This window comes from Camellia sinensis, chromosome 7 (assembly GCF_055761805.1).
Source record: "Camellia sinensis isolate YWXY chromosome 7, ASM5576180v1, whole genome shotgun sequence".
Classification (NCBI taxonomy): Eukaryota; Viridiplantae; Streptophyta; class Magnoliopsida; order Ericales; family Theaceae; genus Camellia; species Camellia sinensis.
The window spans coordinates 159053971-159070687 of NC_138967.1; the positions used below are offsets into that span (position 1 = coordinate 159053971).

Here is a 16717-nt window from a genome sequence, read left to right on the forward strand (position 1 = left end):
GTTTTGACTCTATTCCATCAGTTTTACACTGTCACTATAGGAATAGAATTCTTTTTTAATTTTATTTACGGCAACGGTTATTAACCGCGGTTGTAGGCTTTTTTTTTTTTTGGTGAATAAGTCATAAATAAAACGACAAAAAACTACAAGATACAAGGGCTATACCCCAGGAGTTAACCAACTATACAAAGGCACACAAACCAAAACACAAAAAAAGACAATCTAGACAGCGAAAACCATCTTGTTCACACACCACATAAGCAAAGAGCAAATGAGGGCAAGAACAAGGCAAACAAGATAAAAAAAAAAAAAAAAAAAAAAAACTAAGAGCAACATAACCTGGTTACACTGAAAAGATCCAAACAACAAAAGGAACTAGAAACAAAACCCACAAGGCCATATTACAGAGACAATTTGATTACAAAATAATCAAAACAAACACCATAGCCCCTAAGACAGCAGACAATAGCAAACCATGGGCAAACTGTTGGCAGTAAGCACCAGCCACAGCACCATACACCATCAGCAATGACACCAGGCATCAAAGCAAACAGTAGCAACCAACAAAAAATCCAACAACTTGCCAAAAGCATGCACCAACAGCAACATCAGCAGGAAATTGTAGGCTATGTTTACTATTCAATTACCAATAATATATAGCCTGAAATTTTCAATGATTTGCTAACCATTAATGGTTGTCTCTCACTTATCCCTGCTCACATTATATATCTATAAAAACACTATTTTATTCTAATGGCTCAATACTCAATAATTGTAAAAGGTAAAAGAGTCTGCATTTTCATAATCCCAAAATATCCAAAACACCTTAATTAAAAGGTTCATTACATAAGCCTGTAATACAAAAAAGATCCAATGTTTCTAGCAAACTAATAGCCCACACCATAATCCAAAAATAAACTTGTCACATGACAATAGTATATAAAGAGTATTACTCATGACACCATTTTATAAAGACCTCCATGAAAAATGTTAAAATCGAGAAATGACGTCCATTGTTTGATGTTTTCATATTGTTTTATTTCCCGCAATAAAAATAATTGAATGAGCATAAGTATCATTTTCAATTTTAAAATCTATAAAGAAAATTTAGACTACAAATAATTCTCGACAAGTCTTATTTTTTTTTTTGGTAAGCATGTGGTTTACATATCAAAAAATAAACATTACAACGAAGTTGAAGATCATATTTGCATATTATTTTTTATCATCCAAATAGAGCAATCTTTATGAAAGAAAAAGGAGAAATACAACAACCAACAAGGAAGAGCGAGATTGCATGATAGCGAACCTAACTTATCCCAACTAGGTTGGCACAAGGAGGACTGCAAAATCATTTGCAAGCTCAATCAAGAGAAACAAAAGAGTTGGCAAGAGATACCAACCGCAACAAAAGGAAGGAAATAAAAAAGATACAAAGAAATTGCACACCACCTTTATCGCTCCATATATTCCAAGTTCATCTAAACACACCAAACCCAACAACACCTAAGCTTCCATAAAGCATCACAAAAGCCAAACAAACAAAGGTAGCAAAGAAACCCACTCCATACTAGCAAAAAAAAATTATGCATTATGATGAAACCCACCCCTCTCTGTTTTCTTCCTCTGTTTTCTGTTTTCTTTTAAACCCAACAAAAAAAAAAACTCTGCGTTAGTTCTTGGTGTTGTTCTTTAAGCATTGCAAGTTGATCTCTAAGATTAGATATGCTTGAAGACATCTAAAGGGCTTAGAACATGTAAGCAAGCAATTAGCAGGTTGGCATTTGATTGAATCAACCAATAAAGCCAAACATTAGTAGCAGCCACCAAATCAAGCAACCAATAGCAACATCCAAGGGTCTATTTTTAATTGTATATTACAGTTTGATACGTTACTGATATTCAAATTTGTTCGATTGCCCAATTCTCTATTTCACTGGTTTGTTTGGTATTTTTACGGATGCCAATAAAGGAAGCAAAATAGAGAAGTCAACCTATCAAATCCCAATTTTGTCCAAACTAACTAACAATTTATTGGTAAAGAAGTCATTAACAATGGTTCTAAATTTGTGTCAATGTATGTGTATTGTAATGATGACTTACTCCGATTAGAAGGTTGCATTTCATGACTCACAAAAGACAATCTTTGATGTGTTTGTGGAGAAGCTTGGTCTGGAATGCCACTAGATCCATCTGTCACCTAATTCATACAATAAAATTTACATAAGTATGCATAAATTTAGAAAAGGATAACTTATGATAAATACATCATATAAAAGAATATGTTATATGTAGTTATACCTGCAAACCAGTAAAACTCTGTCGTTGTCTCATCAAAAATGTTACTTGCTCTTTTAAAGAGTTTATTACAGCATCTTGAGCTTGCAACTGAATATCTTGAGTTTGCAACTGATCATCTTGAGTTTTTAGTTGTTCCTTCAACCCAATTATAGTGTCTTTGTCTCTCATTCTCTCTTCATCAAAAACCATTCTTAAATGGTCAAAACTATTACACATGAAGCCATGCTTGGAAAGAGTGGGCCCAAATCCTAAACCTCGAACACGACCATGATGCTCTTTGCCCATCACTTGAGAATAAATATCATTTGGTGACCAAGACATATGTCCACTAGCATTTCCTTTGAAGCTACTTGGTTTTGAGCTCATCAAAGCTTCTAGTTTTTCCTATAGCATAAATGGGGGAAAAAGATAAGAAGACAAAGAGTGAGAGTGATTATTTTCCACAAACACATTAGAATTTTGAAAATGTAACTTATTAAATGGGCATACAATTTTTGTAGCTGCTGCTTCATTGACTAGTGTCCCATCCTTTCTTTTGTGAAGCGGCATATATAATTTTGCTCGATCTAGTGCAATCTTATCTTTTTGCTCCTATGTAACAATCATATTGTTTGAGAATAAATTCATAATACAATGTGCTAACCAAATTCAAAATATAAAACAAGGAATGAAGTTTGAAATACCATATCATATGCATGTTGTGCATAAGTTTTAGATCCTGCTATGTGTGCACTTGTTTGATCTCGTCGACTTTCCTTATTGGTTGTACTAAGTTCCTTCACTCATAAATGCATAACAATATGTTTTAAAAAAATGATATAACGACATTGTATTATTTGATAGAAAACATACATCTATGCATACCGGTCCTTCCTTTGAAAACCAATACGCAACAAGGTCAGCATAGTGCGCATGGTTAACTGTCAAAGGCGCAGTAGCTACTATCTGTGCTACTGTCTTTGTGTCATCATAGTACTTTGCTTTTAAACTACATTTCCAATTTCTTCATTTCTCTCCCATTCACTTCAATGTTCAATGCCTAATCATATCCCATCTCTCATCTTGAGGAATGGCAAACTTGGACTACAATTGTATGTTTTTTCATGTTATGAACATTCTTAAAATTATTAATACAATAATATAAACTAAATTTGTGCATTTCTTTGCCTAATTCTCATATTTTTATTTTTACTTCAACTATAATAGCATGGAAGATTGTCTTTTTCACATGCATATGATCTCTCTTATAGTAGAATTATCCAAAAATACTTGTAGTTAAAAAATTACCTCAATAATATTCCAACAATCTTCTTTATACTGATCTGGCACTTCATGCCAATTCTTGTACTTAATTGGGCATAAGTGTGGCTTTCTAGCAATGGTGCCTAGGAAGCGACTGAATATACCACCCTCTGTAGAAACAGCCTACAAATCCTTGTTGAAGGTGAGCATAATGCATTCTTCTGGAGTCAAATTCCACACTTCAACCATACGTGTAATTCCCCGCATGTTTCGTTGGGCCAATTTACCTATTACAATACAGCAATGAAATATATCATGGAAGTGAAGGTTGACTTGTAATTTGTACCTGAACTACAAATCTAATAATACCTGTACGTTGCATTTCTTCTTTCTTTAATCAGTCCTCATCTAAATCATCTTCAAACTGAGGGTTAACCTCTAATTCTTGAGGTTAAGGATGTGGAACATGTGATGGAGCATGTGAGGAAGGATGTAACCAACTAGGTTTTGAAGAGCCATTTGATCGACTAGGCTATGAAGTTCCATTTGGCCGATTAAGCTGTAAAGAGGCATTTGATCGACTAGGTTGTGAAGTTCTATTTGGCCAGTCCAGCTGTGGAGAGCTAATTTAGTGACTAGGTTGTGAAGTTTCACTTGGTGCGTTCAGTTGTGAAGGGTTATTTGGCTGGCTAGGCTGTGAAGAGTTATTTGGCTGGCTAGGCTGTGAAGAGCCATTTGATCGCTTGTTCTGGGACTCATTCTCAAGATTGCAAGTTCTAAATCATTTCTTTGCCATATCTGCTAGATAAACAATAGATGTAATTAATCAAACACAAAGATATTAATCAATTAAATGAGCATTTATCATAGTATCTAAAGATATTAAAGAACATAAACCATAGGAAAAGCTCATATCCACCTCACAAGATTATTTTCCTTGTCTACTTCTAAGGAGATTTCTGTACACAATGCATAGGAAGAGGAACAGATCTGTTACAATGGTAGATTGGGTATAAATTTAGAATCTTGGAAAGGAAAATATGGGATGTGTTGTCTTTTGCTGCACTATTGTATTTATGTAAGGGAAAAATGATTGTAAGTTCATTGGTTCTCAACTAGGGCAGGGTATGTGATTGGAGTCAGTTACAAATATCAACATTCAAAGCATATAGATCTTAAATATCCCAAACTCCAGAGCAATAACAGAACCATCAATAGTTACCATAGGAAGTGTCATGTAAAGGGAAAAATTAACAAAATAAAAGCTTAATAATTTGATTCAATTGTACATCCTAAAGCTCCATAGATCACTGCCCCAACAAACAACAGCAACAAAATCAGCCACCAAACACACCAGCAGTGACAAAAGCAGCATAAAAAAATAGCAACCTCCATAACAGATCACGCACAACCATCAGTAGATAGATTACACACCACAGATCACAAAACACATCAAATCACCTATAGCCAATTGGCTAGATTCCAGTGAAATCAACCAAACAGGGCTAGACTTAGCTCCCTTTCCTAATACAATAACATAACATGACACAATAATACTACTACATTCAGACAGGTGTGGACATACATGACTATACTCACCTCTCTTAGACGGGTGCGGACTTCTTTCTTCTCAAGATATGATATACCTACATTCACAAACTAAAAGTTAAAACCAGAGAGCATAAAAACAATATTGTCAAGATGCTGATTTTCTAGTCCAAGTTTTTAATAGCTATATTTAACAAAAAAACATTAAAATAATAATAATAATAACAATAATAATAATAATAATAATAATAATAATAATAATAATAATAAACATCAATTATCTATTAGAAGAACTATAGATGTCTTCATTAATAACCCATACAGTATACTTCAATGGCAACTAGACAAGTGTCCTGACAAACCCACACAAATTTGAGATCGGATAAAAAGTAGCAAATTGATGCAAACACAATCATAAAGAAGAAAACAAATAATTTACATGGTTTGGCTTACGCCTGCATCCACAAGGGATATGTGATTAAGACCTCTGTTTTTCCTATTTTTGTTATTTGTTGGTTGATGGTATAGAAGAGTGGGATGTAAACCTATAGGAACTCTCTTGATTTGGTCATTTTGTTTCATGGTTAGAAGGGTATGATGCAACTCTTATTCACACACAGAATTTTATAACAAGAAAGACAAGCAAATATCTATAATGCATAAAAGATCAATATAGCACTATCAAGATGGAGAAAATGAAGCTTATCATTGAAAATGTGTGCTCAACTCATTCACACACGAGACATAGAAGAATTATAAAGACAAGTGGGATATAAGATCTCTAAACAGGGTTACTGCAAATAGGAATCTTTGTGATTCATATTCGCTATCACTTTTTGCAATCACTTTTTGCACCAACTAATAAGTGGTTGAGTTTAAACACAGTTTAATTTCATATTTTCATTCAAATGCTTATTTAAGAGTCCCTGAGGCTAAAATTGTTGCTTATGTAAATAGACATTAGAAACTAGTTTTTCCTCAAAGCAGAACAAAAATCCAAAACAAAAAAGAAAAAAAAAATGCAAAACATGGGTTGCCATACATATATGAAACTAAGAAATTTGAAATTTATATTCAAAACCAAATAATGTTTCAAAGATTAACATGAGAATAAATAAATTAAAATCAAACTAGTTGAACTCAACAACTAGACATCCTCATCTAAATTATCTTTATCGATCGGTTGGTTATCAAGTGGAAGTGGTATATTGATTGTTGTTCCATCTATATCATTTCTAGCCCAATTGAGGTTTTTATTCGCATCCACATGAGTGTCTTCAACTATCATATTATACAGCTCATTATCATAGTAAGTGTCAACATCACCATCACACAATTCACTAGTACCAACATCAAACACATCCCTTGCTTTTGTTTTAACAACAACCAACCAATTTTCATGCCTTACATCTCCCACATAATAAACTTATGAAGCTCGAGATGACAAGACAAATGGTTCATCATTTAACCGTTCTCCAGTATGCATCAAATGTGAAAATTTTACAAGGTTAAAACCATATTCATCTATCTTGTGGCCTTTGCTTGTGTTCATATCAGCCCAATTGCATTTGAATAGTACATATTTCAACTTGTCAAAATAATTTAGCTCAATGATATCAAATAAAACACCATAATACATGGTGCCTCCTTCAGTGGCCACACAAACCCCACTATTCTGATTTTTCTTCACCTACTCATAATTTTTAATTCGGAACTTAAAACCCTTAACAACATATCGTTTGAATCGTCTAGCTTGAGTGTTTAGGCCTTGAGCAAGCCACTTGATTTCATCAGTAAGTTGTCTCTTTCTTGTGTCATCCATAGCTACAACCTGATATGTTATAGGATCCATTAAAATGATTATATTAATCTCTACGCTAAAAATTGTATATGGTAATAGTATTATTTAATAGCTACATACTTACATATGATCAAAACCACTCACAAAACTTTTCCATATGCATCTTATTAAGAACTTCATCAGTTAGACAACGCGAACGACTTTGTCTCTTTATATGCTTCTTGTGTTCTCTGTATATACAAACCTAACTTGTGTTACTATTGCAACGATTAAAATGGGAAACTCAAACTTATTTATATACCATAACTCATAAATATTGCTTACATCTGATATGGCTGAATTTCATCATTGTTAAATAGCACATAACGATTTGCTTGTATCCATGACTTTTGATCAAGTTCGATATTCATCATTGCCCTTGTAGAATCTTCAACATTTCTTAAGGGTCGATTTAATACGGTTTCAATAGATTCCAAATATCGCAAACAAAATATTACGCACTCTTCAACTATGTATCCTTCAACAATAGAGCCCTCTGGATGGGCTTTGTTACGAACATAAGATTTTAGTCGTTGGAGATACCTACATGAAAAACAGTATAGTTATAGATCAACTAAATTGGGATTAGGTTAAAAACACAAATGGATACAAGTCGTCACACCTAACCTCTCAATGTGATACATCCATCTATAGTGAACTGGGCCAACAATTTTAGCCTCAGTGGCCAAATGAACAACTAAATGCACTATAATAGTAAAAAAGGTGGGAGGGAAGATTCTCTCCAAATTGCATAAAGTCAGTACAATTCGAGATGCAAGTTGGTCAAGCTCTTCCACTTGCAAGACTTTGGAACATATTTCCCTAAAGAAACAAGACGACTCAATTAGAGGTGAAGCGACTTTTTTTGGTAATGCTCCTCATAATGCGATAGGAAGAAGCTGCTGCATCAAAATATGACCATCATGACTCTTCAAACCTATAATCTTACGCTGTCTAAGTTGGATACAACGTGAAATACTTGAAGCATAACCATCTGGGACTTTTACCCCTTTCAAAACTTTCAATAAGTCATCTTTCTCTTTTAAAATCATTGAGAAGCAAGTTGGAGGCAAATATGTCTTCTTGGAACTGATCTTTTGTGGGTGAAGTTCACGGTTTATACCCATCTGTTGTAAGTCAAGATGTGCCTTCAAGTAATCCTTTGTCTTCCCATCTAAATTCAACAATGTTCCATATACATTATTAATCACATTTTTCTCTATATGCATCACATCAAGATTGTGATGCAATTTTTGATTTGCCCAATACGACAATGTAAAAAATATACTTCTTTTCTTCCATGGTTGTATCTCATCACCATCCACGTGTTTCTTTCTTTTTTTGTTTTTTTCATTTGCCTTTGTCTTCCCAAATTTGTAATCAAGGTCTTCTGTTTGCATCATGATCTCAAAGCCAGATAGCATATCGGGAGTTGGTTCTATTTCTTGTTTGCCATCAAATGATGCTCTATCTTTACGAAATCTATGATCTTTATCCAAGAAACATCTATGACCCATAAAACAATATTTTCCTCCATGTTTTAACCATCGAGAATGAGTCTCGTAATTACAAGAAGGAGATGCAAGAGCACCCTTGGTATTCCAACTAGACAAATCACCATATGCGGAAAAGTCATTTATAATCCACATTAGAGCTACATGCATTTGGAAGTTCTCTTTGGAAGATATATCATAAGTTTGTACTCCAACATCCCATAATTCCTTCAATTCTTCAACTAAAGGCTACATATACACATCTATGTCATTCTAAGGGGAGCTTGGACCAGGAATAAGCAATGATAGGATGAAAGAAGATCTTTTCATGCACATCTATGGAGGCAAATTATATAGGACCAATATGACCGGCCATATACTATAACTAGTACTTGTATTCCCATAAGGGTTAAATCCATCTGCTGCCAACCCCAACCTGACATTGCGGGAGTCAAAGGAAAAATCTACATATCAAGAGTCAAATGTTTTCCAAGCCATAGAATCAACAAGATGCCTGATTATGCCATCATTTGTACGACCTTCAGCATGCCATTTCATAGAAGCAGCTGTTTTTGAAGACCTGAACAACCTCTACAATCGAGGTTTCAAGGGAAACCACCGTAAAACCTTTACAGCCTATTTCTTTCTCTTTTTAGATGAAGTACTTATATTATGCTGCAAATCATTCTCATTTGTTGCTCGCCTTGAAGCACCACAATGACACACTTCATCATCTGCATGTTCCTTCCAAAATAACATACAATCATTAGGACAAGCATGAATCTTTTAATAACCGAGACCCAAATCCTTAATAATCTTCTTGGCATCATAAGAGGCTTTCAGTAAATTTGCATCTGAAGAAAGCATATCTTTCAAAATTTGAAGCAACATTATAAATGAGTGGTTGCTCCATCCATTAAGACATTTCAAGTGATACAAATGCACAATTGCTGACAACTTGCTAAAATTCTTTCACTCTTTATACAAAGGCTTCTCAACATCTTTCAGTAAGTCGTAAAATTTTTGTGCATCTTCATTAGGATCTTCTTGAGGTCGTTGCACGCTTGGACCTTGATCAAATGGTTCTGGTAAATTACTTTCTTCTGCATGTTCATCCATATTTTGGGTGTGCATGGGAAACACATCTCGCAACATGTCACATATATCACCATACTCAGGTCATATTTCTTCAACATGGCTTTGACTAGTTCTACTAGAAGTCGTTGCAGACATAATTTCCCCGTGATGATACCAACAATTATAACCTGAACTAATTCCATAGGATACCAAGTGATCATGTACAACTTCTAGGATCAACATGTATGAATTCACACATCTCATACATGGACATGGACTTGTTCCATCATAAGATACATTGTGAGAAGCAAACTCCAAAAATTCTTTAATCCCTTGCATAGAATCTCTTAACAATCTATTCGTCTTCATCCAACTCTTATCCATTGATAATTAACTAAATTGAAGTACCACGAAAAAAAATAAAAGTTAAATATATTATATAAAGAGTTATCTATATTAATATAAAAAACCACTACACAATTTAGTGTAGGTACACATAATTGAATTATTTGTATATGACTTTTCCTGTATATCTTTTCCTAAAATTGAACTATTTTATATTGATACGTTTCATTTTATTTTTTATTGTTTTCTTGAATTTCATTTTCACAATTTATACCGCATTTTAATTTTTATGAGTTATGATTTTTTTTACTCTGTCGACCCCATTTAATGGAACTTAAGGCTTAGTTTGGTTTGGTTATGATTTTTTACTGTCTTTCACGTGCACATGCAAATACATAGTGAAAGTTTGGTCGTTGATGGTTAAGAAAAATCTCTTGTATAATACATTATATGGTTTAAACTCTATGATTAAATTCAAGTATTACATAATGATAAGAAAAATCTCTAATATAATACACTATTTCTTGGGTTTGTACGAATGATTTGAAGGTTTGGTTGTTGGTGGTTTGAGATTGGTTTCAATCATATGAAGATATGTATTTGGGTATTTGCTTTATGGTTGCTAAAGTAATTAAAAGGGTGTAATATTTCAAAGTTTTTATGTTGATGATAAATCTTTTTTAATTGGCTTTAGATTCAACAAAAAAAAAAGGCATACATGAATGTTGAATTTCCTCTAATCACATTATTAGGCCAACAAAACATTACAAGTGTACTGTGCATTAAATTCATGGACAACAATTTTCTCACAAAAAAAAAAAAAGAGTAAAAAAGAAATTAATGAATGCATTAGTCAAAGAAGCAGGAGGTTCTAAACTGAACGTAAAGGCAAGCTGTGATTGGCTGATTCAAAACCGTTGAAACATGCAAATTAGATAAGGGGAAATGTCATATGTTCAAACAAGATAAGTAATGTTAATGTAGAAAACATATAAAAAGGTAGGCACTATTTTTGTATGACTTCTCTATATATTTTTTTCCCCCAAAATTGAACTATTTATAAGAGGATTATGTTTAATATAACACCTTTTTTTGGAGGAGCATCACCTAAGTTACAGAACACACCAAGTGCCATTTGAAAAGACTACGGTATCTTCTGGGTTATGAAGGATGCCTGTCAACTGTAGGTGACAAAATAGTACTTGGTGCTGATTTGGATTATCTTCATATGCTATATTTGAATAGTTGGGGGAGAGGGGGGGGGAATATTGTGTTAGGCTTGTAAAATAGGTTTAAAGTTAGGAAAAGTGGTCAAGTTCTGGTTTTGGATTTTAATGGGTAACATAGAATAGAAAATTAAAGAGTGGAAGAGGAAAGGCGAGATAAGTCAAGGAATCACTTCTAGGCATCATAGTTCACAACAAGGGTTGACTTGCATCACAATCCTAAAAGTGCATAGTTGCGGAAAATACCCCTGAAACTTGTTCTCTTTGTTGATTGAAAAATCAGTATTAGCTATGGACTTATAGGCAATTGTAGCACTACTTATAGTTAACTCCATATGCACTATCTTGACTATTAAAACCCCTAAGAACTATATAAATAAAAAGATCCAATAACCGAACTTGATCGTTACTACGACTCATGAGCTTGACAATACACTGCATGAAAAGAAAATATGGAAATTTTTAAAATACTCATGATTCATAAAACATAGAACATACAAAAAAACTGACCACAAGCATAACTTAAAAATTAAACTATTCTATGACCTATAACTTGGTTATGTAGGGTCCTATTCCTAATAAGCCCCACTTTGAATCGTGCTAATTTATGAAGTTATTCCTAATGTCCAATTATGTGGTGCTAGGCTGCTAGAATGATGCATCTGCAGAGCAACTCCTTGTAGCATCTTTCCTATTTCTTCATTATTAACCCACATCATTGCTTGTCTCATTTAAGAAATATAATCTACTCTAAGGATATTTTACAGTACTATATTATAATCTAGGGCGATGACTTAACTCTACATTGCAGGGTATCCATGGTATTTTTTATCAAGATATGATAAAGTTGTAGGATGATCTCTATGATGCGACTAATAATTACACAGATAGATGGCTTACTTCTAGTACATATTATCTTAAAATGATGCATCTGCAGAGCAACTCCTTTTCTCTTAGTTATTCTTAATGTTCAATTATATGGTGCTAGGCTGCTAGAATCTTGCTAAAGCAATGGATTCTAGAGTTTATCATTTTCATTTTGTGGGAAAAGGTGTGATAGCTGAATAAATTGATTATATATATATATATATATATCTTTGTGGAGAAATTTTTGAAACCTCCTTTTTTGGGGGTTCCATGACCCCCAATTTGATCTTGGCCCTTGATGTGTGTGTGGTGTGGACCCCATATTATGAGTGGTTAGGATGAGAGTGGAGGTTGTGGGGATCATGTAGGTGTGAGGGCCTCTATCATAATTGTATCTTTGTGTGAGTGTGGAAATTTTTGGGTAAAGTAGACCAACAAGGGTTCCACTTGATCTTTACAATGTCAAAAAGATCCCTATTCCAAAAGGGTAATGTTCCCTATGAGATAGCATTAATAATTTCACATAAACTCAAGTTGGTAATGCTATAAATCCAAATTATTGCATGCATAATTCCCTTGAAACCAAAAAATGTGCATCATTGTTTATTTATCTCATGGTTCAATGCATGAACACTTTCATAAACAAGAAGCAATGACAATAAAAAGAGGCAACAATTTTCTCTAATCACATTATCAAGCCAACAAAACATTACAAACTGTGCATTAAATTCATAAACAACAATTTTCTCAACACACACACACACACACACACACACACACAAAAAGAAGAAAATAAAATGAACTAGTTGTGTTGTCTTGCATATTGATATATAGAACTTGACATTGTTGAGGTGTCATGCAATTAAGTAAGAACCCAAAACTAGTGTCTATGAAAATGATGTTAGATGCCCTGGCTGCACACAAATGAAACAAAACATATCTAACAGTAAAGACTAGCAACTGTCCCATAAAATAGTAGACTCATGTGTGCACTAGTATTTGATAACTGGGTTCAACAATGGGTAGGAGATGGAAAGTTATAATTTGTTGAATTTCAATTTGGGAGGTCTGGTTTTTTTTTCTATGTTCAGCTGTATCAATGGAACCTTTGCATCTATAATGACCAATTTCATAATTTCAAATTTGCTTCATAGTTGATATTGAACATGACATTGGTAAGAATGGCCATGAGTTGTATATAATGAAGCCATACATGTCTATTTTGATGCAGCTTTACTAAAGTAAATCAAACTTCTATGATTGAAGAAATGAAAGGAAAGAGTAGTAAGTTCACTAATTTTGTTGTTTCATGTATCCCTTATACAGATAGGTCCTTATTGTCTTTGAATTATTGCAGTAAAAGAGTTCGGGCATACATAAATGTATAGGTTTCAATAACACACTGGAAGCATTAAAATGAGTTGGTACATGTCCCTGAAATATTATTTTTAAACCTACAAATTCTTATTTGGAATAATTCATAGTCAACTATGTTGGTAACTCGGTCACGTTTTGCTGGTAAATGGGATATCAGAAGTACCTGAGGCATGATATAGATGATTGACGTCATGTAATTGACATACTTGATGTGGATAAAAAAAAAAAGTTAATAGGAAATGTTTTTCATGCAATATTTCATATACATATGAGATTTTGAATATTTGGGATAATAAAACAGCAACACTACAAAATAAAGCAAGTACTTTGGGGCTAAGAAAAACATAGTTGTATGTATATATATGTGTAAGGAGCAATATTTATCTGGAAATATCAATTATATTGGATAATGATGTCTATTAATAAGAACAAGACTAGGAAATACAACTGTGTAAAATAAGAAGTGGCTTTTTGATGAAGTGTCGTGGGTGGACTCAGTCCCACTTAATTGGAATAAAACATAGCCCTAATAGGATGGATTAGTTGATCAGTTTCAGTATTATATTTCCACATACTTGGGATAAGGAATGAATGAGGACTTATAAATTGTCTCTATCATGATCTTGTGAGCATCTTTATTACTATGATTATTATGATCATTATAATGATTGTTGTTGTTAAGATCATGTTCAAACCAATAAACAAAAATGTAGGCACTATTACTCCATTGTGGAACTTTATCAAACACCTAGCATACATAATGAATCCTCAAGCATGAGATTTTATTGTGTAGCATCAACAACAATCCATTCACTTCACTAATTATATTGGTTAAAATATGAATATCATAGATGATGAAAAATCAAAATACCAAGCATGTTAATCAATCTATTTTCTAAATTATTTTCCCAAATCAAAATCATTCAAGACGTTCATGAAATCCTTCAAAGTAGAGAAGTTTTGGAGATATTAGAAGCAATGAATGGAATGGCAAGTCTTAGCTTAACAATGAATTTCATTGACCCAAACTTGATCGAAGACAGTAAGGAAAAAAGAGAAACAGAGACAGTAGAAGAAAGAGAGAAGGGTAGAGAGATAAACCGAGAGACAAGAAGAAATAAAGGGATAAAGAAAGAGAGCAAATTGACCTTGAAATCACAATGATGCTATAGCTTGATGTCGTCAATACGTCGCAGGGGAAGATGAACTCTGATACTTCGCCAAAGAAGTGTTGTGGAGTAGGGCACAAATTGTGAGTTGAACCTTTTTTTTTTTTTTTTTTTGGGACTAAAATTCTAATATGTTATTCATCCACCCACACATACACACACACACACACACAAAACCAATTCTGCGGGAAATCAGAGTTGAATTTACCGGGCCTTTATTTTACTTTGCTTTTTGTAACAGTTGAGTACAACCCGTCACTATAAAAGAACATATGGTAGCATCTTAGGAAAAAAATGTTACTAAAAATTTAATTTTTAGTTGTGGTCAATAACCGTTACAATAGCCCATCTATAGCAGCATTTTTCAAGCTGTTGCAATTAAAAAAGCTACTAAAACCTGATTTTCTTGTAGTGGTTGAAGATGGCTAGAAGCACCATCCTCTTTCTATAAAGCAGAGAGAGATAAAGGATTAGGGTTTAGAAAGAGGGTTGTTCATACTGAATTTTTATTATTTAAAATTGTGAAACCTAATCACTTTGTTTTCTTTTTATTTTTAGAATTCACTTTTCAAAAAAATTTACTTTTTCATTTTCCGAATTTTTTTCGTTCTCACTGATTTTTTTAATATTTTAAGATTTTTTTTAAAAAAAAATTTAGACACACCTAACATAAATACACTTAAAAGTATAATATTTGTGAAAAAAATCTTTAAAAAATTCACTAAATACCAAAAATACCAAAAAGAAAATATAAAAATTTAGTATATTTTTCATATTTTTGTGTATCTATTTAATTTTTTTAAATATTTTTTCGTAAATATTTTACTATTTAAATATATCTAAGTAAGGTGTATCTAAAAAAGTTATAAAAAAAAATTGTTTAAAATTTAAAAAATATTTACTAAAAACAAAAAAAAATATGAAAAATAGAAATTCAATTTTTAAAAAATTAAATTTAGAAAATTGAAACTAAACACACTGAATACTTTTTGTTAAGATTTTAAAAAATAATTTAACACTTGTCAATTGATAAATGAGGTGAAGTAGTGCATTCAAAAAAATTATGACAGTGATAGAGAGCTCTAAGTATAGAGATCTATACAATTGGCAGTGAAAAAGAAAAAAAAAGAGAAAAAGAAAAAGACAAATCATAATGGAGAAAAAGATAAATTAGAACTCTTTTAGAGTTTTAAAACATTTTCCAAAAAATTATTCGATCATGCTACGTAGCTCGAATGTTGCGGCTCGAAACGCGGCTCGACACCAAAACGACATCGTTTTGGTGTCGATTTTGTTTTTTTTTTTTTTTTTTCTTTCTTCCCTGGTTTTGCAGAACGAAGAAGAAGAAGAAGAAGGGAGAAGAAGAGAAGGGAGGAGGAGGAGGAGGAGGAGGGAGGGGAGGGGGCCATAAAAACCTGTTTGAGGAGGAGGGGAGGCTGGGCAGACGATGGTGGTGCTGCGACATCGGCGGGGCTGCGACGGAGGAGGAAGCAGAGGCGGCGGTGGGAGCTACGACGACGGGGGGAGCTGCGACGACGGCGAGGCGGGGAGCTGCGACGCTGACCTTCTTCCTCTCCCTCCCTTCTCTTTCTCCTCTCCCTCTCTTTCTCTCCCTCTCCCTCTCCCTCTCTTCCTCTCGAGCCATTTTCGAGCCTGGTAGCTTCGAGCTACCAGGCATTTTCCAAAATTATTGGATGTTCTAGGTGGTGCCCCATGCCAATAACAATGCGCCATTTAAGCATTCTGTCAGTGGACTTGCCACATTGGCAGCACATTAACCCCTGCATACAAACATTAACCAGCGTTATCAAAAGATTGAAAACTAGTTTTGAACTTTTTGAAGTACATTTAAAGTTGTGTTTGGTTAGAAGATTTGAAAATAAATTTGAAAAGAGAAAAAAAAAAAAAAAAAGATAAGTGAAATGTAAATAAAATATACTTATATTTCACTTAATTTATATACTTTTTCCTTTTTTATTTTCAAATTCTTTCTTAAATTTCTCAACTAATCACAGCATAAAAGATTTTCAAATTCATCATCCACTTTCACTACCGCCCAAGTAGCTCCACTTGGCTGAGTTTTGTCGATGGTGGTTCAATGACGAGAGGAACTAGCCATTGTACTTCTTTTTTAGCCTACTTTTCTTTAGATTTTTTAGTTTAACTTGAGTGAATTCATAAAAAAATTATTAATGTAATTAGGGTGTATTTGTTTTGAAGGATTAGGGGGTG

At 33.4% G+C, this 16717-nt stretch overlaps 1 protein-coding gene and 1 long non-coding RNA gene across 2 annotated transcripts; both read right to left on the reverse strand.

Moving 5' to 3' along the window:
- Positions 1–300: 300 nt before the first annotated feature.
- On the reverse strand, positions 301–3723 carry LOC145795401 (uncharacterized). Its single transcript, XM_082879665.1, has 3 exons — positions 3589–3723; positions 2302–2685; positions 301–2200 (listed from the first exon to the last, which is right to left on the reverse strand). The coding sequence occupies exons 2-3, from the start codon at positions 2665–2667 to the stop codon at positions 2024–2026; spliced, it is 543 nt and encodes a 180-aa protein (XP_082735791.1). The 5' UTR covers positions 2668–2685; positions 3589–3723; the 3' UTR covers positions 301–2023.
- A 192-nt stretch (positions 3724–3915) lies between these two features.
- Positions 3916–14589, reverse strand: LOC114283440 (uncharacterized). The gene is made up of 3 exons (XR_003636559.2): positions 14465–14589; positions 5143–5189; positions 3916–4341 (listed from the first exon to the last, which is right to left on the reverse strand). It is a non-coding gene; the product is annotated as an uncharacterized LOC114283440 (long non-coding RNA).
- Positions 14590–16717: the final 2128 nt, after the last annotated feature.